The 24722-nt window shown below is 44.2% G+C and overlaps 1 protein-coding gene across 3 annotated transcripts in view; it reads left to right on the plus strand.

Moving 5' to 3' along the window:
* Nucleotides 1-24722, plus strand: part of TEK (TEK receptor tyrosine kinase) — a 218417-nt gene that overhangs the window by 157175 nt on the left and 36520 nt on the right. For all 3 annotated transcript variants that reach the window (XM_030194174.1, XM_030194175.1, XM_030194176.1), the window contains 2 exons: nt 6471-6661; nt 12682-12795. In XM_030194174.1, coding sequence (XP_030050034.1) covers nt 6471-6661; nt 12682-12795 — 305 coding nt within the window. The remainder of the gene's footprint in view (nt 1-6470; nt 6662-12681; nt 12796-24722) is intronic.

Genomic DNA, 24722 nt, shown 5'->3' on the forward strand with positions numbered 1-24722 from the left:
GGGATTGGAAAACTGGGGGGGGGGCAATACCGGGCGCCACGGGGCTGGAAGGAGAGAAAGAACCGGAAGACTCCAGTGCTGTGGTGGCAGGGGGGGGGGGTGCTGGAAGGAAAGCAAGACAGAGACAGGGGCGAGACCGGCTGGCGAAGGGTAAAAAAATGAGACCACTGGGGCGGGGGGGAGAGTAAGAGAGAGAGATGGAGAAGGAGCACAAGATGGATGGGACTAGGGGGTGTGAGGGGAGGGAGCAGAAGATGAATGGTACTAGGGGGTGTGAGAGAAGGGAGAGGGAGCAGAAGATGGATGGGACTAGAGTGTGTGGGTAGAGGGAGGGAGAAGGAGCAGAAGATGGATGGGACTAGAGGGTGTGGGAGGGCATAGGAACAGAAGATGGATGCAACTAGGGGTGTGGGAGAAGGGGAACAGAGAAGAAGATGAGTGGGACGGGGAGGGACAGGGAGCAGAAGATGAATGAGACTAGAGAGTGTGGGTGGAGGGAGGGAGAAGGAGCAGAAGATGGATGTGACGAGGGGTGTGGGGGGAAGGGGAACAGAGCAGAAGATGAGTGGGACTTGGTGATTGAATGGGAAAGGATGACGAAAAGAAATGGAAAAGCCAAGCTGGAAAAGAATTTAGAAGACTGACACATGGAAAGTGGAAGAGAGTGGGACTAGCCCAATCAGAAAAATAAAGTGCTCAGACAACAAAGGTAGAAAAGAAAAAATATTTTTATTTAATATTTTTTAAAGATTGAGATGTGCCTGCTTTGTGAAAATGTAACTTTTTAAAAAATTTAAAATTTGTATTTTTTTTTTTTAGTTTTGTATTTTGCAGAGTACAGGAGAACCCCCCCCCCCCCCCCATTTATGTTTCTCTCTTACCCGTATTGCCCTGCCTGTAGTTTTTGTCTGGTTTTTTTGTGAGTGTAATGTTGGTGGTGGACTTCTGGGTGGGGATGGGCTCTTCACTGCCTAGGGGAAAAAAGGTATATTTAATCTTTTTTCCCTAGCCAGTGAAGAGCCCAACCCCACCCAGAAACCCACCAATAATGTTGGGGTAGGCTCATTGCACAGGTTAAAAAAAACAAACAAATCTTTTTTTTTTTTAATTTTATGTTGGTGGGTTTTGGGGTGGGGATGGTCTCTGAAGTGCCCAGGTTTAAAATTAAAAAAACCTTTAGATTTAATGTAGGCAGGCAGTGGCATAGGAAGGGGGGGGGGAGGGGCGGTCCGCCCTGGGTGCACATGCTCGGGGGGTGCCGGCCCCGCTGATTCCCTGCTCCCTCTGCCCTGGAACAGGTTACTTCCTGTTCCGGGGCAGAGAGAGCAGGGAACCAGCGGGGCCGACGCAGCTCCGAGTGACGTGCACTCGGGGCGGATCGGCCCTCCCGCAGGTAAGAATGCGGTCGGGGGGGTTCGCTCCAGAGGGGGGGGTGCGCCGCAGAGGGGGGGTCGTGCCATGCTGCACCCGGGGGGAGGGTGCGCAGCGGCAACCCGCCCCGGGTGTCATTAGCCCTCGCTACGGCACTGTAGACAGGTTCCTGGATGGGGGTGGCCTCTGCAGTGCCCAGGACATTAAAAAACAAAAAGCTTTATATTTAATGCTGGTGTGCTTCAGGGTTGGGGGGGATGCCAGACTATGGGGGATGGGTAGGGGATAGGACAGGACTGACGCTAGACTACAGGGAGGGGTGGGGGTTAGGGTGGGGCTGATGCATAGCAATGGGATGGATGATGGGGAAGGGAAGGGCTGATGCTGGGCTTTGGGTGGGGGGGGGGTAGGGTAGAGAAGAGAAGGGCTGATGCCGGGCTACGGGGCTGGATGGAGGGGTAGGGAAGCAAAGTTAGAAGGATAATATCATTGCTGTAATTATACTGTAGGATCCTGTCATGTGTGTTGAGATATTTGCCATTATAGTAGACTTATGCCTGGTCAAGTTTAAGATGTGGGATAATGTAACCATATTTAAAAATATAGTTTTTTCCATATATTGATGCAGGGCAGATGTTGGGCATACTACTTTTTAATCCATCATCAAGTGCATTCTAATGCATTATTTTGTAGCAAGAAACACTACTCATACCTATATATACAGTGCCCACCCATATTAGCTCTGGGCCCACCCAAAATGTTAGGTCTGGCTACACCACTATTGTGGGCACCTACACAGTTATCAGGTGCTAATGGTTAGCAAGCACTAAAAATGCTAGCATGTCTCTAGTGCGGCTTAGTAAACAGGGCCCTAGGTCTAATTGCGTAAAATGAGACCTGTGCTGAAATAGCTCAAGTGGTAAAATAACACATTTTTTCGGTTACCCAATTTAATTATGCCCCTAATGTGTTTTATTTTTCTGTACTTAGGTTATTAAAGGGGTTTTTTTCCTCCTCAGTTTTTCTGTGATTTCATTTTGTCTGTCTTTAGATGATACTAATTTTTTACTATTTGTGGTATAAATACTTTAAAAAAATAATAAAGTACAGATATTCTAATTTAATTTCCTGTTATCTTTTCCATTTTTTATTTCATCCTTGTGTTTTCCTTTTTTTAATCTCTCTCTCCCGTGTCACTCAGATATTTTTCTTTAATTTATTGCCATCTTTTTTCTCCAACTCTCTCTACCCTTCATTACCAACTGTTGTTCTCTTCCATTTATCCACATTTCTCTTTCTTCATATTTGTTTCTTACCTTTCCCTGCCTCTTTCCCCTTCTGAGATCTCCCTCCAGCCCTTCTTATCTCTTGCTCTCTCTCCCTCTCCCTGCCTCTTCACCATCCCCACCCCACTCCTAATCTTCCAGCCTCGCAACTCTATGGCTGTTCTCTATATCCCAGCCCTCCATCTCTCTTTCACCCCCACAACACAGACACTCCAGCATTCCCAGGATTCTTTCTAGTTGCTCTCTTTCCAGTCTTCCATTCTCTCTTTCCCTATTTCCCACTACCCTGCATGTTCTCTCTTCACATCTGTCAGTCACCAATCCTTCTTGTGTTTTTTCCCTAACACCCAGCTCCCAGTTCCCTTTTGAGCTCTTCTTTCCACCAGAGCTGCCAAGTTAGGAGACTTTTTGGTCAGTCCTGACTTTGAACTTACATCCAACAATGTGGTATATGTAGTCCTTGATTCTATCCACTGAAATCAGTTCTCCATAATTCATCAAAATAGGATTATCAGATATCCAGGACTAGCCTAAAATCTTCCTTCTGGAATTGGGGAACTTGGCATCTTTGTACTTTTCATTTCCTCATTTCTCCATCTCCTTTATCTTGTGCTCTCTTCCAAGACAAAAAGACTGTTCTAAGTTAACTGGATAGTTATCCAGGTACCTGTAGCAGAGAAGCTACAGGCTACTACTTCCTAGTGATGACAAGCAATGAGAAATGTAAAAGTGTGCAATAGAATATTTTTGGTTAGCACGCTACATTTATTTATTTACTTACTTACGTTCCCCCCACTCAAGCAGATTTGAATTCTTAACTCCTAAATTATACTTACAAGAAGGAACCAGGCCAATTATAAAAATAAAGGCTATTTATTTACAAGCAGGTAAAACAACCAAAGTGTAAACATGAATAATTACAAATTATGTGCAAATGCGAGGTAGCTCAAGAAGGAGTGAAAGGACAGAGGTTCTTATCAGAAAATTAGTCAGAATAAACAGTCACAAACCCTGGTTCAGGCCCTGCTTTCAGGCCTCTTGTGGTTACCCTTTAGCAATAACAAAGCTGGCATACAACCTGAATGTAGATGAGGGTAGCACACGATGTCAGTGCAGCACACCAGGTGAACAGCTGGATTCAGATTAGCCCTGGAAGGTCTCAGCAGTGCAGCATCAGATTGGTTGGCTGGTAGAAACCTGTACTGACGATAATTTAGTTTGAATGCAAACACAAATCGTCAAAGAGGCCTTTTACAAATTCTAGTAGAGGCCTTATCTTGGAAGATAGGATAAGCACCTCCCTTTGTTCTGAACATTCGGACCACATTTTACATCACTGAAGATGCAGTTTTTGGAATTCAGGAAAGTCCCCGAACCCAGGCACCAGAATGGTGGGGTCAAGCTGGTCTCTGCACAAGAAGTTTAGGGCACAGTGATTGTGCAATCATGTCATCAGCTAAGTAGTCCAGAAACAAGTTCCAGCTGTTGAACAAATTCAGGCTAAAGTTCACCCTGCACTGGACTCTGTTCTTGCAGGAGGTTGTCCAACCAAGTTCTGTATTACAGCTGCATAGGCAGGGACCTAGACCCAATACATAGTGGTGCTGAATATCACTGATACCTAATGGCACTTGGTGTCTCTATATTTGATTTTCAGCACCACTATCCAGATAGTGACTGGCGCTAAAACCCAAGTTAAATGCTGCAGCCAGTGTATAAGAGAAACTCCAACCATGGAGTTTAAATATTGAGCTGACAGTTTAGACCTTATAATAGCAGGCCTAAACTAAACAGATAGTGCCAGCATGGTGACTGCACTCTCTGTATATTCAGCCTGGCTACTTATCTGTTGCACACATGTTTATCATAATCTGGTCATGAAGCTGGTTCAGAATCAAGCCCTATGTCCCTAAGTTGATGATCACTTGGAACAGACTTCCAACAGCGGCTGTGAAAGCCAAAATAGTAACAGAAATTAAGTCAGTGCAGGGTAGACATAAAAGAGTTTTAATGATGGGGGTGTTGGGGTGGAGAGAAAAGTTCACAGATCGAATAACAGTGGTGATAGCACAGAAGTCATCCTTGAATGGGCAAGTGGTCTCCATCCACCCTCATTGTCTCTGATTCTAATTAAAAAAAACTCTGTTTCTGCTCAAGCATCATCTTCCAAAAGGAACTTGACTAACACAAAAAGAGTTCATAGAGCATTTCAAACCCAACAACCTCTGGGTAATAAGCCTGTCACTTGTTAAAGTTTATCTTTATATCAGAGGAGTGCCACTACCTATTTTTTATAGCATAAGAGCTGTGAAACTGAGTGACATAAATATCTTGCTGCCTGCTGAAAAATAATGCTTTGCCCACTGTACTCAATTAGCATATGTAGCCATCTATTCCTAAATCTGTATCAAAATTAAAACACAATTATTTTCTTTGAATGAATGAATAAATAAATAAATAAATAAATAAATGTTACTGTTAATTAATAGGGGAAATTGAGTAAATGCTAATTGAATTGATGCCCATTTACTCAAAGGTATTACTGGAATTGTCCCTACTGCAAAATGATAGAAGTATTAATGATGCCTTGTGAAAATATCTTCCAAACCTGTAAACTAATAACATTCCCTACTGTGAAGTAATTAGCTAACATCAGATTAAAAGAACAAAATTATTTACTTATGTTTGTTGATTTATTTATTTGAACCGTTTATAGCTTGTCAATCCACAATCTTCTGGGTGAGTTACATGAAACATTAATAATAATAAATTAAATAATACAACAAATAAAATAAAACCAAAAAATATATAAACTGCAAAAACCTAAAATCTACACATTCAATGGCATAATTAAGATTCAATAAACATCTTCTCAGATAAAAAGGCCTTCAATCTTTTGCACAAAGTAGCACAATTGGAAATTTTCAAACACCTTGAGGTAAACTATTCCATACAATAAGTGTTAACACTAAAAATGTTCTGTTCCGTGAAGCAGTCTTGCAAATGACTTAAACAAAAGGAACAATAAAAGAAGCATGTAATACCAGCCCTCCTTTTACAATGCTATGTAGGCAGTTAAACAGCTGAAGTCAGAATATGGTCCCTATGGTCAACATCATTAACAAAGAAAAACTGAAGATGACATCAGTGGGGATAAATTAGCCATTCAGTGATGCTCTTTTGCTTATTTTTGCTCTGCCAATCATACCTTTACATTCCCTCAGAAGACATAAAACCTATTCTATACCATCCATCATACCACCTGACTGTTCAGTCACTCACTCTCCCTCCTAACACCCCACCCAAGGTATACTGTATTTTTGCATCACAAGCAAAATAAAGTTCTAACAAAAAAAAAAAGCATGCAAGCAGGTGCGTAACAGCCTAACAGTACCACATCAATAACCAGGAAACAGTTGGAGCAACAAATCCCCTAACAGACTTTAAAATCATTGATAGGATTTTGTAGTGAATCCTATATTGAATAGGTAACCAATATAGCTCCATAGTGCCATGATAATATGGTTTTGAACAATTTATACAGCCTTAATGGTTAAGCCCAGTAAACTTACCAAAACAGCATTGGCATAATCCGAACAAGGGTATATAATACCCAATTTGGTTCTTAGATGGTGTCAGAATGAGGATACTTATCACAGATTATACATAACTGGTCAGAGAAGGGCATCTTCTAATACAACCTTTCAGTCTATAGTGCTGGCAGATTGCATATAAGTCCTGTGTGAAATTTAGTTTAAAATCATTTTATATTTTTGTAATCCAGGTGCATGACATTTTCTTTTTTGTTTATAGGATATTTGTACCTTGCTATTGAGTATGCTCCTCATGGAAATCTGCTGGACTTCCTACGAAAAAGCAGAGTATTAGAGACAGACCCGGCATTTGCCATTGCCAACAGCACTGCCTCCACACTGTCTTCCCAGCAACTCCTGCACTTTGCAGCAGATGTGGCCAGAGGGATGGAGTACTTGAGCCAAAAACAGGTATGATCAAGGTCACTTTTTCAGACTGTACCCTCTTGAAAACCTTGACTGATTGATTGCTAAGAGGCCAATGTACTAACTCAAGAAACAAATTTTGGGTTAGCAGCCATTTTTTATGGCATTTAGCTACAGCAGGGGTTCCCAAACCTGTCCTGGGGAAATCCCAGCCAGTCAGGTTTTCAGGATATCCACAATGAATTGCATGAGATAGATTTGCATACCAAGGAGGAATCACTGGTCTACAGGATACAAATGAGCCCCTTCCTTATTTGCATCCTGTAGATAAATATCACAAATTTTTTTATTATTATTTGTTGCATTTGTATCCCACATTTTCCCACCTATTTGCAGGCTCAATGTGGCTTACATATTACCGTTATGGCGATTGCCAATTCTGGTAAGAGAAATACAGAGTAGTATTGCATAATGACAAAGTAAATTAAGTAGTCAAGGAGAGAGAGTTAAGTATTGTCCAGTTATGGTATGAGTTTCGTTGTGTTGCAAGGTTCAGGTGTTTAGGTTGGATCACGCCTTTTTGAACAGGTTGGTTTTTAGTGCTTTCCGGAAGTTTATTAGGCCATGCATTGTTTTCATGACGTTTGGTAGTGCGTTCCATAGTTGCGTGCTTATGTAGGAGAAACTGGATGCATATGTTGATTTATATTTTAGTCCTTTGCAGCTAGGGTAGTGAAGATTTAGGTATGTGCGTGTTGATCTTTTTGTGTTCCTGGTTGGTAAGTCTATGAGGTCTACCATGTAGACTGGGGCCTCGCCATGATTCCCATTCCCATGATATACATGTTCCTGCTTGAGGAAATACAAATATAATTTTAAAAATTGATTCCCTTTGCCTGGTAGCAGGTTGTTAAAGGGGTCCTGGACTTGTGTTAAAGGCCCCCAAGGCATCTTTAAATGTTTGGTGATCCAGAGGTCTGCTAACAATTACCTTCATGGCAAGCTTGGGGCTCAAATTTTTTTTATCTAGTGCAGCTCCCTATCCCCCAGAAGGGGGTAGGAGTAATCCCACTCTATCCTGTCCCAGGAGCACGATCTTGAAAAATGGTATTGCCTAGTGGAGCATTCTATTAATCCTCTAGGTGGTCAGGTAAAAACATTTTTGAAGATGGATTGCTCCTGCCCTTTTCTCGAAAGAATACTTGGGGGTAAGCCTGGGTTGGGGAGGTGAGGCTGTATATTTTTTTAAGAGGGTGGAGCTTCCCACAAGGACGGGCATGGCATAGCAGGAGGGCTGCTATGGGGACCTTCAAAGACAAATAATTGCATCTCATTAAGGTATAGTTGTATTTTTTTCAAATCCATTTCATGTTACCATTGTGCAGATTTGACTGTTAATGAGCTGCTTTGCATACTTTTGTATCGTAGCTTAAATGGAGAATTTGAATGTAAGTTCATATAAAATGTTTACAACTGCAAAGTACATTTTTGTAATGTCACTTCATAAAAAAGTGCAAAACGTTAGAATATTTAGGAGAAGATATTCAGCCAGAAGCAGTGAGTGTTTTTTCAGCTGCTGCTGGCGTTACTCCCAGATATTCAATGCTGGGTCATGTCTGGGCACTGACACTAAATATCCAGGTTTATGCAGCAGGCTATCCTTGACCACATAAGGTGAATCGTATAAAGACAGGACTGTGTTGTATGGGTCCTATTTCTGTGGTTACCTTATGCAGATAAGCGTTGACTCCACCCTCGAACCATTAGTGTGCATCTGTTTGGCAGCACCAATGCGGGTACAACGTGGTAAGCATGGCAGTGGAGTGGAGGCATCAACCTTTTGGGGGGGGGGGGTACCAAAAGCCACTGCAAGGCATGGTTATCTGTTGTACCATGCTTCTCTCCTCTCCCTTCCCCAGCTTCTATGGATCTGGCATCTCTCCCCAACACCCTCTTGTTCCGACCCCTCCCTGAACAGTCTGGCATCTCTATTTCCTTCACCCAGCCGGAGTGCAGTATCTCTCTCCCTCCTCCCTCCCCCAGAGCCCATTACTTCTTATCCTCTCTGCAGTCCCAGAGTCCAGCACCTCTCTCCCTCTCTGTGCCTCCTGAAGTCTGGCACCTCTCGTCCCTTCCATTCCAGCAGTCCTCTAAGCCTCTGTATCACTGGCAGCATCAGCCATGAAAACAAGCTGCCTTGATTGACCCCCAACAGTCTTTCCTCAACCATACCCTGCTCCCTCTGATGCAACTTTCTGTCTCCTCGAGGGCAGGATGCAGCTGAGGGAAGGCCCTTAGGGCTGGCCAAGGCAGCCTGTTTACATGGCTGATGCTGCAAATGATGCAGAGGAATTAGAGGATCTCCAGAAGGAGAAAAGGGAAAGGAAGAAAGAGGTACTCAACTGCAGGGGACAGTACATAAGTACATAAGCACCGCCATACTGGGAAAAGACCAAGGGTCCATCAAGCCCAGCATCCTGTCTTCGACAGTGACCAATCCAGGCTTCAAGAACCTGGCAAACCCTCCCCCCCCCCCAAAAAAAAAAACTTAATTCTTAATAATGTTCAGTGGACTTTTCCCTCAGGAATCTGTCCAAACCCCCTTTAAATTCCGGAAGGCCAGCTGCTGTCACTACATTTTCTGGCAACGAGTTCCAGAGTCTAACTACACGCTGAGTAAAGAAAAACTTTCTCCTATTTGTTTTAAATCTACCATATTTTAGCTTCATCTTGTGTAGAGATATGCTGGACTTGGAGGGGGGAGGAGTAGAGACATCCAATGAGGGGGTGAAGAAGAGAGGAGGAGACAATGGACCCATGGAGGGAGTGAGAGAGGTGCTGGACTCGGGGGGGGGGGGGAGACAAGGAGGAAGACAGGTGCTGGACTGTGGGAGAGAGATGCTGTACTCAAAGGGAGGATGGTGAAAGAAAACAGAGGGAAGTGAGGAAGAAAGGGGGAGAGACACTGGACCAACAGAGGGAGTGAGAGAGATGCTGAACAGAGGGCAAGGAGGACAAGGAGGAATAGAGGTGCTGGGTTCAGGGAGAGGACAAGGAGGGAGAGAAGGGTGATGGACTTGAGGGGAGCAGTGAAGGAAAAAAGATCCACTGAAGGAAGATGAAGAGAGTGGGAGAGACACTGGAACCATGTAGGAAAGGAGGGATAGAGATACTGGATCAGGGATGGGTGGAAGTGGAGGAAAAAGAGATAAGGAGATAAGGGTGGGAGGGGGGATAGAGACACAGGACCCATTGAGGGAGGGAGGCAGGGGAGACAGATGCTGGTCTAGGGGGAGGGGTGTCTGGGAGGAGGAAAAAGTGCACATGGGGAAGGACAGGGACACAAAGGGTAATGCTAGATGGGGAAAGGATAGGGTGATGATAGCCACAGAAAGAGGGATGGGGGGTGGGGGGTGACACAAAGGGCAGATGCTAGACAGGACAGATAGGGACACAGAGGAAATGGAGGGGTTCCAGGGTAATCTGGAAAATTAAAGACCAGTAAGTCTGACTTCAGTTCCAGGCAAAATAGTGGAAATTATTATCAAGAATAAAATTATGGATATCCACAATGAATATGCAGGAGATAGATTTGCAAGCACTGCCTCCATGGTATGCAAATCTATCTCCTGCATATTCATTGTGGATATCCTGAAAACCTGACCTGCCTGCGGCTCTCGAGGACTAGAGTTGCCTACCCCTGGGATAGGAGGTAAGGTTCTGGTGTGGATTAGAAAATGGATATTGGGCAGAAAACAGAGGGTAGAGTTAAATGGCCATTTCCCCAAATATCGGGACTTAACCAGTCTTGCCCCCAGAATGCACCCAACATCACCAGCTTTATTTTTGGCACTAACTGGGCATTTTCAGTGCTGATAACTGGTTCAATGCCACTGAAAATGACCGGTTATCCACCAAGCTGTGAGTTAACCAGTCGTCAGCCATTCCCAGCTGGTTAACTCACGCTGCCTTAATCTTTCTCCCTTGTCTGGCATTCTTCTTTTTTTCTCTATCTTGCCTTTGTTCTCCTCCAGTTGTTTCTTCCTCATTTTTTTTAGTAGATTGTAAGCTGCCCTGCAGTTTCCCTGAAGGGAAGGGTAGGTAATCCTGAATAAATTTGGATTTCCAATGTATAATTTTCTTTTTCTTGTTGTTATTATTGTTTATTTACTTTTCTGTACAAGTGTTTTTTTGGTTGGTTGTAAAAGTGAAATAATTGATAAATAAAAACTTTAAAAAAATAAATTATAGATGTGTATTTCACCTGTCATGCTAGGAGCCTACTTTCATTTATAGAATGGGCACCTAAATATAGGTGCACTTTTATAGTACTGAGATTCAGCCCTATTTAGTTAACTTTATCCATGTACCCTGTACCCTCAGATTCTATATATGGCGCCCAAAATTGGCTAAGGAGCCAATTAGTGCCAATAATTGGGTGCTAGTTGGCACTAATCTGCACCATTTTGGAATCAGGCGCATATCTTGCTATGTGCTATTCTATAACAATGTGCACCCAAATCCCATAGAGTGTAACCCAAAAGGGGTGTGGCTATGGGAGGTACATGGGCAGGTCAGGGGCATTCCTGTGCACTGTTACTGAATACCAGGGATGTGTGCTCAAATTAGGCACCGGGAATTACACCAGGTTTCAACAGGCATAAGTCCTGGTGCCCAAAGTTGGGCACTGACATCGGCTCTCAATTTTATTCTGTAATGGGTGCTCATCTTTGAATGCCTATTGAGCACAGCTTTTTCTCTGAGGCTGATTTTTGAGTGCCAATTACTGAATCCAGCCCTAATTGTTTGATCTTAGTGCCTAAATGTAGGCACCATTTGAGTGCTAAGATGATAGAATACTAGCACTTAAGCACACAAATATAACATTCACACACCCACAATAAGTGCCAGTTGGGTGCTAACTGGGTTTCTACAAGCTTAGCACCCAACCCACATAGGGGGAGATTCTATATATGGCGCCTAAAAAGTCAGCGCTGAAATTAGTGCCGATTAAGCATATTCTATAATCAGTGCCTAGATTTAGGCGCAGTATATATAATACATTTAGCTGATATATCAGCGCCTAAATCTACGTGCATCAATTTGCACCAACGAAAACTTGGTGTAAATCCCTGTGCATAGATTTAGGCGCACTGGGCCATATTCTATAACTATGCATGTAAATTTTGGAATGCTCATGAAACGCCCATTTCCCCACCTATAACCATGCCCCTTTTTGCCTGCGAGTGTTAGAAATTCAGCGCACTTCATTACAGAATATGCTTAGTGAATTGTGCGCCTAAATGCTAATCAGTGCCAATTAGTGCTCATTATTGCTTGTTAAGTACCGTTATCAGCGCTTATCAGCTTGTTAGGCTTAAGTTACACATTATTATAGAATTCACGCTGAAATCAGTGCAAATCTCTAGGCACACTATATAGAATCCGGGGGTTAGCGTACAATTGAAAGGGATGCCCACCTGCCATTACAGAAGTCACACTCAAGGGCTCATTTTCAAAATCACTTAGACTTACAAAGTTCCATAGCTTACTATGCAACTTTGTAAGTTTAAGTGTTTTGAAAATACACCTCTACATTTTGGCGCCGAACTTTGAGCTACCTATATGAAGGACACATAACAGCTGTTCTAACTTAAACTGATAACTTATCTGTTTAAGTTTAGGACTGCATATTCAGCAGTCTGGCTTGAATGCAATAATCTGCTGAAAATATGCCTTAAAGTCATCTAGCTATCTACTGAATACTAGCTTCACAGACTGTTTAGTTGGGTCTTTGGAAGTCAATGTGTTCATTGATAATAGAAGCAAAGCACATGTCTTATTTATGTTTAAATGTCCCTATGGAATTTGCCTCTATTCGGTTTAATGGTAGACTATTTTAAGAGTTCATATACCCAGGCTGAAAATGTATTTGCCTTGGTTTTAAAATCTTACTGTTAACTGTGTAACTTTGCTTGTATATTCATTCTGCATTCATACTTAAACCTCTTTAAAATGCACTACAATCACGAAATACTGTAAGAATTTTTGTTGTTCTGTCTTAGTTTATCCACAGGGATTTAGCCGCTAGAAACATTTTGGTGGGAGAAAACTATGTGGCAAAAATTGCAGATTTTGGATTAACGAGGGGCCAAGAGGTTTACGTAAAAAAGACAATGGTAAGGACTGAAACAGGTAAATGACATTTGTTTGTCACTTAAGACTCATCTGTGTCACACTAATCTCACTTTAATTTGTATGATGAGGAGATTGGTTGAAAAGAGCTAAAGATTAGCTGTAAAGAAACAATAGAGAATGACTGATAGCTGAACAAATTATGGTAATTATTGCTGAGAGAACTAGGGCCTCCCAACAATCAGCACTGCAGCCAGGCTATCAAACATATAAATGGCAAGTGACCGACTCACCTGCAAATGTGCAGTAGAGACTTCCCTCTCTGTCCCGCCCTTGTGTCAAGATGTGATGACGTCAGAGGGCAGAACAGAGAGGGAAACGGAGTCGGACTGTCAGAAGCTGCCACTGCCGCATGGAAACAAACATCGCGCGCACCAACCTCCACCCTCCCCCCCATCCCCGCTGCCGCTCCCGCCCCCCCTCCGTATCGGGCCCCCTGCACTGACCTGACAGCGCCTCTCACCTCCGTTTGGAAGCGCTGCAGGCAGCAGCAGAGCGATCTGCTGCTGCCTGCAGTGCTTTCACAAGGTGAGAGGCGCTGTCAGGTCAGTGCAGGGGGCCCAGCACGGAGGGGGGAGGGAGCGGTGGCGAGGAGGGTAGCTGGAAATCTCGCCCGTTTTAACGGGCTTAATGGCTAATAGTAGAGGAGAATAGACATTTTGCATAACAGCAGAAAAGTGCCAAAGATAGCAATATTAAAAGAAATACAGCAAGCTATATGGACTGAGTGATAAACATTTACTTACTTTTCAAATTCTGAAGTTCTATGGGTTTGTAGCACATGCTTATCTTGTCATGCTTGTTGTTGTTATTGTTTTTAATGTCCTTATATTGTAGCTATATGTGTTGAATGTTTACTTCTGTCCTATCAATTTTGGAGTTCCTTTCCTTTTATTCTTTGATGTTTATATTTTTATTATATACCGCTGTGATCCTTCCGGCAAAGTGGTATATCAAATCTTAATAAACTAAATTATAAATAAGTATTACATTAATTTGTTTTGATTTTTCACCTTTAACTTAATTCATGCCTCAAGGTGGATTACTATTAATAAACACATTATATAATATACCCAGTTTGAATTTTGAAAACAACTGCACATAAACTTTTCTCAACCTGTCTCCTCCTATTAAAATACAGTCAGCTGTGAGATCTCCACATTATCCTATGGGACTGTCTTTGCTTTGAACACACTGAGCGATGACTTTGTAATGTGCATGGGAGAAAGTTCCATTGCTGCACATTGAATCCATTAGATGTCACATCATATTTGACCCCTGACGCAGGTGCTGTGTGCTGAAAAATGGCCTGTGTCGGGTCACTAATGGAAGACTGATTTTCAAGTTACACTATTAAAAGAATCGTGTCCTGATTTTGAAGGCTCTTGGTGCTTCTTTTTGTTTCCTAATTTTAAACCAGATATTAACTTTCTATATATGTAACTTAGCAGGAGCCATGGAGTATTTTAGCCATCCAGTGTACAGTTTTTTTGACCTAGTTTAGTTACTTTTTGACCTGCTCAACTGCATCAAACTGCTATATCATAGGAGACATAGCAATAGTCAATTAAAAGGCAATTCTGCAACTAGGTGCACATGGATACGCACCCCTTTGCACACATAAGTGCAGAGAAAAAGTAGCACTTACATGTAAAAGCTCTCTAAGTGCTATTCTATAAGACAGCACATAAGTGCTATGTGTACAACTGCAAGGGAGCATACATATGGGTGGGGCATGGACAGGGCTTCCAGCTACACACATAACTTACAGAACACTCTGAGTTATGTGTGCCCTTGCAGCTTGTAGGTGCAGCTGTTACCTACCAGTAGCAGGTGTTCTCTGAGCACAGAAGGCATATATTCTCACATGTGGTTGACGACATCCATGGAGCCCGGTACGGACACTGTCAAGTGCACTGTCACTTTAAATCTTTGAGACAGTGCCCCCACTTCGCATGTGTGGGTGCCTTCCCGCCTGATGTTCAAGCACGTGACCAGTAATACAGTATTAAAGCTAAGACAACTCCAAGAGAAGGCAGGAGAGATGTGAGAACACCTGCTATAGATAAATAACTTAGCTTTCTCCAAGGACAAGCAGGCATAATATTCTCACATGTGGGGTTTCACTAGCTACCAGGTTCACAACATAAATGAATTTTTTGGCAAGTAAGTAGTTAGTGAGCCTAGTGGAAAATAATGGCTGGAGGGCAGAGTTGACTTTTTAAGTAGTAAAAACATTCTGCAGAATTGCATGTCCAAACTGGCTATCCCACCTAGTATGCTGTTACAGACAGTGCTGAGCAGTGAAAGTGTAAATAGAAGACCATGTAGCTGCCTTACAAATTTCTTCAATGGAGGCAGAGAAGAAATGGGCTACTGAAACAGCCATGGCTCTTACATTCTGAGCAGTGACCCAGCCATGAAGGGTCAGCCCAGCCTGTGTATATGTGTAGGAGATACAGTCAGCTCGCCAAGTAGATAGATAGGCATATTTTCAAAGCACTTAGCCTTCCAAAGTTCCATAGGTTTCTATGGAACTTTGGAAGGCTAAGTGCTTTGAAAATATGCCTCATTGTGTATTTGGTGTTGGGTATCCCTAATCTATTAGGGTTGAAGGATAAAAGAAAAGCTGAGAGGACTTCCTTTGAGGTTTTGTACACTCTAGATAATACACTAAAGCACGCTTGCAGTCTAAGGTATGCAGTGCTGCTTCTCCAGGATGAAACTGTGGCTTAGGGATGAAGACAGGAAGTACAATGGACTGATTGAAGTGGAACTCTGATACCAGTTTAGGGAGAAATTTGGGGTGGAATCTGGTGTAAGATGGGTCTGCCACAAGGGCCTGAAGTTCGCTTAATCTTCTGTCAGAAGTAAGAGCTATTAAGAACACTACCTTATGTAATCCGGATCTCGCCGCCAAATCTCCCACTAGCTCAGTTTCAAACTGGGTCACAGGGAAAGTTTATTTCTTTCATCTCTCTACTCTCCATACCACAGTCCTCTCACTTCACATACTCCACTCAGCACAGTCCAATCAGTTCGAGTTTGGGAGTGGGTCAAGGTCCAGTATAGAGATCTGTGGATTGGGAAATTATTGGGCTCATTTTCAAAAGAGAAGGGCGCCCATCTTTCGACACAAATTGGGAGATGGGCATCCTTCTCTCAGGGTCGCCCAAATCGGCATAATCGAAAGCCAATTTTGGGTGTCCTCAACTGCTTTCCGTCGCGGGGACGACCAAAGTTCAAGGGAGCGAGTCGGAAGCAAAGCGAAGGCAGGACTGGGGCATGCGTAACACCCATGAGGCTTATTTTCAAAGCACTTAGCCTCCCAAAGTTCCATAGAAACCTATGGAACTTAGCCTCCCAAAGTGCTTTGAAAATATGCCTCTTGGGCATCCTTGGCCGATAATGGAAAAAAGAAGGGCGTCCATGACCAGCACCTGGCAGACTTTACTTGGTCCATTTTTTCTTGTGACCAAGCCTCAAAAAGGTGTCTGAACTGACCAGATGACCTCCCTTTACTCCCCCAGTGGTCACTAACCCCTTCCCACCCTAAAAAAACAGTTATGCAGGTCCCTGGAGCAGTTTTAGTGGGTGCAGTGCACTTCAGGCAGGCGGACCCAGGCCCTTCCCCTCCACCTGTTACACTTGTGGTGGTAAATGTGAGCCCTTCGAAACCCACTCTACCCACATGTAGGTGCCCCCCTTCACCCCTTAGTGCTATGGTAGTGTTGTACAGTTGTGGGGAGTGGGTTTTGGGGGGGCTCAGCACACAAGGTAAGGGAGCTATGTACCTGGGAGAAATTTCTGAAGTCCACTGCAGTGCCCCCTAGGGTGCCCGGTTGGTGTCCTGACATGTGAGGGGGACCAGTACACTACGAATAATGGCTCCCCCCATGACCAAATGGCTTGGATTTGGTAATTTATGAGATGGGCGTCCTTGGTTTCCATTATCAACGTTTGAAGCTCTGGATTGAGAACAATAGATAGCTGTGAGGAATATCTGTATTTTCTATGCATTCTGTCGTTTGTGCATTTATTGTATGACATGTTCTGTTTAAAAGAAAATTTTAATATAACTTGTTTTGAAAACAAATGCACTTGCTGGAATGATGAGGTAATTGAGTATTCTCAACCCCAGTGCATTTCTGTATTCTATACATTGTATCAATTTTCTTTGGGGCAACTTAAACTGTCAGTGGAGTCTCCCAGTTTTTGATCAGAGTATTTTTCATAATTGTATGAAGTGGAACAGTGATTCCTTCTCTAGGAGGAGGGTCATTATCTAGAACCTCAAAGAGTTCTGAACGAGGTTCTTCTTCTGTCTCTAATTTGAAAGGTATGGCTTGAGCCATCTTATGGATAAAGTCAGAAAGGATATACTTTCCGAAGGAGACCTAAATCTCACAGGTGGCAGAGAAGGATTGTTTTTTCTGGATTAATTTTGATTTCGATGGAGACTTTCTTCTCAGGTAGTTGTTGCCCCATGCTTTTTTGTTCTGAAGGAAGCAGAACCAGCAAAGCTTTTCCACCATCTTTATACCTAGCTGTTTAGTTTGGGTCTAATTATTATATCTCTTAGCGGGGACAAATGGCTTTTGAGCCTGGTTTGACCAATTCTACCTTTATGAATTGGAAGTGGCGAGGGTGTGCCAGCTTCAGCACATCTTAGAATAAGAGGGGCACCTTCTCCCCTTTCCTGACATCCAGCAGAAAAATGGTGAGGGATGGGGGCATAAATTCGCCTATCATCAGCTTAAACGTTGTCTTGCTTCTTTAGACAGTACCCAACTCCAAATGTGTATGGATGAGCGTCTTAGGGAATTCTTTAATACCATCTCCAAAAGAGGGGTTTCAGTCTCAGGGGCACATAAAGCTCTTAGTACATTACATAAGAACAGAAGAGTAGCCATACCGGGTCAGACCAATGGTCCATCTAGCCCAGTATCCTGTTTTCCAATCAGTGGCCAAGCCAGGTAACAAGCACCTGGCAGAAACCCAAATCGTGGCAACACTCCATACTACAAATCCCAGGGCAAGCAGTTGCTTCCCATGTCTGTCTCAATAGCAGACTACGGACTTTTCCTCCAGAAATTTGTCCAAACCTTTTTTAAACCCAGATACACTAACCACTGTTACCATCTGCTCTGGCAAAGAGTTCCAGAGTTTAACTATTCGTTGAGTGAAAAACTATTTACTCCTTTTTGTTTTAAAAGTATTTCCATGTAACTTCCTCAAGTGTCCCCTAGTCTTGGAACGAGTAAAAAATAGATCTACTTCTACTCATTCTAAACCACTCAGGATTTTGTTGACCTCAATCATATCGCCCCTCAGCCGTCTCTTTTCCAAGCTGAAGAGCCCTGACCTCTTTAGCCTTTCATAAGTACATAAGTAATGCCATACTGGGAAAAGACCAAGGGTCCATCGAGCCCAGCATCCTGTCCACGACAGCGGCCAATCCAGGCCATGGGCACCTGGCAAGCTTCCCAAACGTACAAACTTTCTATACATGTTATTCCTGGAATTTTGGATTTTTCCAAGTCCGTTTAGTAGCGGTTTATGGACTTGTCCTTTAGGAAACCGTCCAACCCCTTTTTAAACTCTGCTAAGCTAACCGCCTTCACCACTTTCTCCGGCAACGAATTCCAGAGTTTAATTACACGTTGGGTGAAGAAATATTTTCTCCGATTTGTTTTAAATTTACTACACTGTAGTTTCATCGCATGCCCCCTAGTCCTAGTATTTTTGGAAAGCGTGAACAGACGCTTCACATCCACCTGTTCCACTCCACTCATTATTTTATATACCTCTATCATGTCTCCCCTCAGCCGTCTCTTCTCCAAGCTGTATAGCCCTAGCCTCCTTAGTCTTTCTTCATAGGGAAGTCGTCCCATCCCCGCTATCATTTTAGTCGCCCTTCGCTGCACCTTTTCCAATTCTACTACATCTTTCTTGAGATGCGGCGACCAGAATTGAACACAATACTCAAGGTGCGGTCGCACCATGGAGCGATACAACGGCATTATAACATCCTCACACCTGTTTTCCATACCTTTCCTAATAATACCCAACATTCTATTCGCTTTCTTAGCCGCAGCAGCACACTGAGCAGAAGGTTTCAGTGTGTTATCGACGACAACACCCAGATCCCTTTCTTGGTCCGTAACTCCTAACGTGGAACCTTGCATGACGTAGCTATAATTCGGGTTCTTTTTTCCCACATGCATCACCTTGCACTTGCTCACATTAAACATCATCTGCCATTTAGCCGCCCAGTCTCCCAGTCTCGTAAGGTCCTCTTGTAATTTTTCACAATCCTGTCACGATTTAACGACTTTGAATAACTTTGTGTCATCAGCAAATTTAATTACCTCGCTAGTTACTCCCATCTCTAAATCATTTATAAATATATTAAAAAGCAGCGGTCCTAGCACGGACCCCTGAGGAACCCCACTAATTACTTCCTCATATGAGAGGAGTTCCACCCCCTTTATCATTTTAGTTGCTCTTCTTTGAACCTTTTCTAACTCCGTTATATCTTTTTTGAGATACGGCAAACCAGAACTGAACGCAATACTCGAGGTGCGGACGCACCATGGAGCGATACAAAGGTATTACAGTATTTTCGGTCTTACTCACCATCCTTTTCTAATAATTCCTAGCATCCTGTTTGCTCTTTTGGCTGCCGCCACACACTGAGCAGATTTCAGCATATAACAACACCCAGAGCTTTTTCTTGAGCGCTGACCCCCAAGGAGGACCCTAGTATCAGGTAACTTGATTCGGATTATTCTTTCCAATGTGCACCACCTTGCATTTGTCCACAATAAATTTCATCTGCCATTTGGACGTCCAGTCTTCCAATTTCCTAAGGTCTTCCTGCAATATTTCACAGTTTGCAAGTGTTTTAACAGCCTTGAATAGTTTTGTATCATCTGCAAATTTTATTACCTCACTTATTGTTCCGATTTCCATATCATTTATAAATACTTAAATAGTACTGGTCCCAGTACAGATCCCTGCGGCACTCCACTGTTCACTCTCCTCCATTGAGAGAAATGACCATTTAACTCTACCCTCTGTTTCCTGTCCAATAACAAATTCCTAATTCACACCAGAACCTTGCCTTATATCCTATGACTCATTAATTTTCTCAGGAGTCTCTCATGAGGAACTTTATCAAAAACTTTCTGAAAATCTAGATACACTACATCAACTGGCTCAACTTTATCCACATGTTTATTCATGCCTTCAAAGAAATGAATCAAATTGGTGAGGCAAAACTCTTCTCAGCTGAACCCATGCTGACTCTGTCCCATTAAACCGTGTTTGTCTACGTGTTCTATAATTTTATTGTTTATAATAGCTTCCACTATTCTGCCCAGCACCAACATCATTGGAGAAACCTAAGGATTTGGAGAATATTCATTCCAACTGGGCAAGAGATTTGGGGATGGATCTGGCTGGCTGGATCTTGTTGACCAATATCAGGAGCATACTTCTTCTTACGTCCTGTGCTTGGTTGCACGAGAGTTATTATTGAGCTCTCTGTTGGGCTTATTGTACCCAAACCCAACTCTTTAGAGCAGGTGCTTGGCTTGTAGGTACAGCAGGTTTTTGTGTTTCGTGATAACGGTAAATGGGTGGGCTGCTCCTTCCAAAAGGTGTCTCCACTCCTCTAGAGCCAATTTTAGAGCCAGAGGTTCACGATCCCTGACAGTGTAATTTCATTATGTAGACAAACATTTCTTAGAGAAGTAAAAGCAGGGATGTAACTGTCCTCCTGGTAACTTGGGAGAGGATGGCACCTGCCCCAACTGTGGAAGCATCCGCCCTCAAGAGTGAATGGTAGTAGCGGATCTGGTCGTTGAAGAACTGAAGCAGTAAGGAAGGCTTTCTTCAGCCGTTCAAAGGCCTGGCAGGCCGCTGAAGACCAATGAGTGGGATTGGCCCCCTTCTTAGTCAGGGCAGTAAGAGAGGCTATGATGATAGAGTAATGATCGATAAACTGTCTATAATAATTTACGAATCCAAGAAAACGTTGGAAAGCCCAAAGACCAGTGGGACGTTGCCAGTTCTGAACGGCGTAGAATTTGTTTGGATCCATTTATAATCCGGAGGCCAAAATGATATACTCTAAGAAGGGTATAGTTTCCTGATGAAATGCACATTTTTCTAATTTTGCATATAGGTTGTGGCCCCGAAGTCGTTGGAGGACACTGCGTTCATGAGTGGGATGGTCAGATAAAGTAGTAGAGAATATATGGATATCATCCAGATATATGATAACATAGAAATAGAGCAGGTCCCTGAAGATATCATTTACCAAATGTTGAAATACTGCCGGTGCATTACAAAGGCCAAAGGGCATCACTAGATATTCATAGTGCCTATCGCATGTGTTAAAAGCAGGTTTCCACTCATTACCCTCTCTAATACACACCAGGTTGTAGGGCCCCCATAAATTCAACTTTGACCACCCCTTGTATTCGGTCAAAGAGCTCAGCGATGAGTGGGGGTGGGTACCAGTTTTTGACAGTAATGGCATTGAGCCCCCGGTAGTCAATGCAGGGGCAAGGGCCTCCATCTTTCTTTGTAACAAAGAAGAACCCAGCATCCGCAGGGGAAGTAGAAGGATGAATAAAACCCTTGTGTAAATTCTCTTCTATATAGTCTGACATTGCTTGTGTCTCAGGGTGGGAGAAGGTGTACATCTGACCCCGAGGGGGAGTTGTGCCTGGCAAGAGATCTATTGCACAGTCAAACTCTCAATGAGGTGGTATGATGTCCGCCTGCTGTTTACTGAAGACGTTGACAAATTCATGATATTCGGGAGGCAGGTCCGGTGGTATCTGTAGTTGTGGTGGAGGAACAAGTCCGAGAGGTCAGGGTGGCACAGTACGTCTCAGACAGGAGTGAAAACATGATAACTCAAAGCCAATATATCATTAGAATTCCAATCGATGTGTGGGGAGTAGTGTTGTGGCCATGGAAGACCGAGGACAAGGGGATGTGCAAGGCTCCCAGCTGAAACATAAAAGGAGCCAAGTGATAGGACATGGAAAAATGTGGAGGAAATGCGTAGAGGAAGGGAGCATCAAGGGAGCAGTTGGAATTTGGTATTTCTGAACCAGGTCTCTATTGATGAAATTTTCCAGTGGTCCCAGAATCCAGCAGGGCCAGAACTTCCAACTGATGAGAATCCATCATAACAGAACCAAGCAGGTACATAAGGAGTTGGGGGAAGCGGGGAACAGGCCTAGAGTGACTTCCCTTGCATGATCTAGGCCTGGGAGTTTCCTGGTTTGTGTGAACAGTTATTCACAAAGTGACCTGACTCCCCACAATAGAGACAAAGATTATTAGTCTATGCCTTTTTTTTTATCTTTGGAGTGCCAGTATCGTCCCAAGAGCATGGGCTCATCCATGCGTTCTTCAGGAGCCACTAGCAATTGTTGAAACCGAGGGGACAGAGGTGGTACTCGCTGAGCCAAGGCCCTCTCTTGGGCTTGTTCTTGAAGGTGTATATCAATGCGAATACCAAGAGAAATGTGTTTATTGAGCGTCGTGGGGTTCTCCAGCAGCGAGTTCGTCCCTGATCTTCCCAGCTAGGCCTTGCCAAAATATGACCAAGGCTTCTTGATTCAAATGAAGTTCAGCTGCTAACGTCCAAAAACAGCATAAGATTCCACAGACAAAGAGCCTTGCTGAAGGTGCAGGATTTCACTGACAGCAGAGGTCAGTTGTCCGGGTTCATCAAACACTAGGCAAAAGCACTGCAGGAATTGGGTCCTGTTGTTCCCAAAATGGAGATGCCCAAGTGAGGGCCTGGCCAGACAATAATGACACCATGTAGGTCACCTTTACACGATCAATGGGAAAACAAGCTGGTTGTAACTCAAAGTGCATCAAAGATTGGTTTATGAATCCCGTACAGGCCTGTGGAGTCCCGTCTTATCGAGGTGGATTAGGAACCCGGAAGGAAGCTGAAGTTGCAGGGGTCACCGCTTGGGCAGTAAGGTTGGTGTTTGGAGCAGGAGTGGCCCTTAAGGCTGTCAACTGTGAACAAACATTCTGGAGTATGCCAGACAGCTGTTGCAGCTGGTTTTGCTGTTGCCATAAAGGCTGAGCCAAGTCTAGCAGAGTGGGTTTGTCAGCTGAGCTCATGGCCTTGGCAATCTGTTACATAGACGGTCATTTGGAGAGGAAGTGAGCCCTGTGGCCAATACTAGAGAGGACCGGTTCAGCAGCTGACAATCCCAGGTCTTCACCTGGACCAACCACTGGGGAGAATGACATGGGGATAAAATTTGTTCTCGTCCCCGCCCCATCCCCTTGGGTTCTGTCTCCGTCCCCACCCCATTCCTGCAGGCCCTGTTTCCATCTCCATTCCGTCCCCGCAGGCCCCATTTCTGACCCTGCCCTGTCCCTGCAGGATTCAGTCTATCTCTCCTGTCTCCCAAAGTCCCTCCTGCAATAGAAGATGTCTTGTTAGAAGATGTGCTAGTAACAGGATATACAGGATCCCCCATGCAAAGTTTGCTAGCTGTGGCCAGCATGTTTGCTTGTTTTTCCAAAAAATAAAAATATTGTCATCTGAATCAATCAAACATTCAATCAAACATCAATCAAACAGTCCAGTTGATTAACAGGCTTCAAAGTAGAAAGTGACACGGGGACAAAGTTTGTCCCCCTCCTCATGGGCTCTCTCCCCACTCCATCCCCGTGGGATCTGTCCCCGTCTCCACGGTATCTGTCCCTGCCCCATCCCCGCAGGCTCTGTTCCCATCCCCATCCTCGCAGTTACGGTGGGTCCCCGTCCCCGTGTCATTCTCTAGTTGAGCACTCGGGTGCGAGCAGCCGGCAGAACTTAAGGGCAAAGCAAGACTCCGGTAGGCTTGGGTGACAGCCTAGTCGATTTTCTGGTTGTGGTGCAGTTGGTCAGACTGGATGTAGCCAAGGTCCAGGCAGGGCTCAGGCAGAGGGCAGGCAGAATGGGATCAATATCCAGGTGAGGATCCAGGCAGGCGACAGGCAAGGAGTCGTCGGTATCTGGTCAGAAGTCAAGGCTGGAAGCAGACAAGCCATCGTCAGTATCCAGACAGAGGTCAGGACAGGCAGAAGGCAAGGTGTCGTCAGTGTCCAAGCAGAAATCAAGGCAGGTAACAAGCGATACAAAGTAAGCAGAATGCTCCAGCGCACAGGGACTGGAAAGGCAAGCAGGGACTGTTGCCAAGCCACGGGGGGTTAAGGAGAAGCCCGGAAGATAAAGGCAGGAGGGCAGTGGTTGGTGGGGCGCTGCCCCAGTGGCACAATCCTGGAAGTGGTCATGCTCCCACGGAGGCAAAGTGTCGCAGTATGCAGCGGCGGAAGAGAGACACCGTGCTGGGCACTTGCGATTCCTTGCAGGGAGAGGAGAGCGATCACCTGATGGGGCGCCAGAAGTTCTGAAGGTAACGCAGCAGCATGACACCTACCTTTGAGTCCCTGGTGGTGTAGTGGCTACTTGGGGCAGGAACAATCCTGCTCCTGCCATCTCCACTGTCAAAATGGCAGTCTCATAAGATTGAAGCTGAAGATCGCGGCAGCAATTTTGAGATTAGGGTTGGCATGGGCAGGAGTGATTGGGAATTGCTTCTGTCCTGAGTAGGCACTAGACTACCGGGGACTCAAAGGTAGGGCATGGGGAGGTCTACCTTTGTTCGAGGAAAGGGGAGGGGAGGAGGAGGAGATAGAGGAAGGAGCCTGCTATGGTTTGGGTATGGGTATGGGACTGGTTTTGGCTTTGGTTTTGACCGAAACCGAGTGGCAGATTTCAGCAGTTGATTCAGGTTTGGCTAAAACTGAAAAAAAAACCCTGTTCCCCCCCCCCCCGCCCCCACTCAACTCCCAATAGTTGTCACCAAAGGTA

Source organism: Microcaecilia unicolor, chromosome 2, assembly GCF_901765095.1.
Source record: "Microcaecilia unicolor chromosome 2, aMicUni1.1, whole genome shotgun sequence".
Classification (NCBI taxonomy): domain Eukaryota; kingdom Metazoa; phylum Chordata; class Amphibia; order Gymnophiona; family Siphonopidae; genus Microcaecilia; species Microcaecilia unicolor.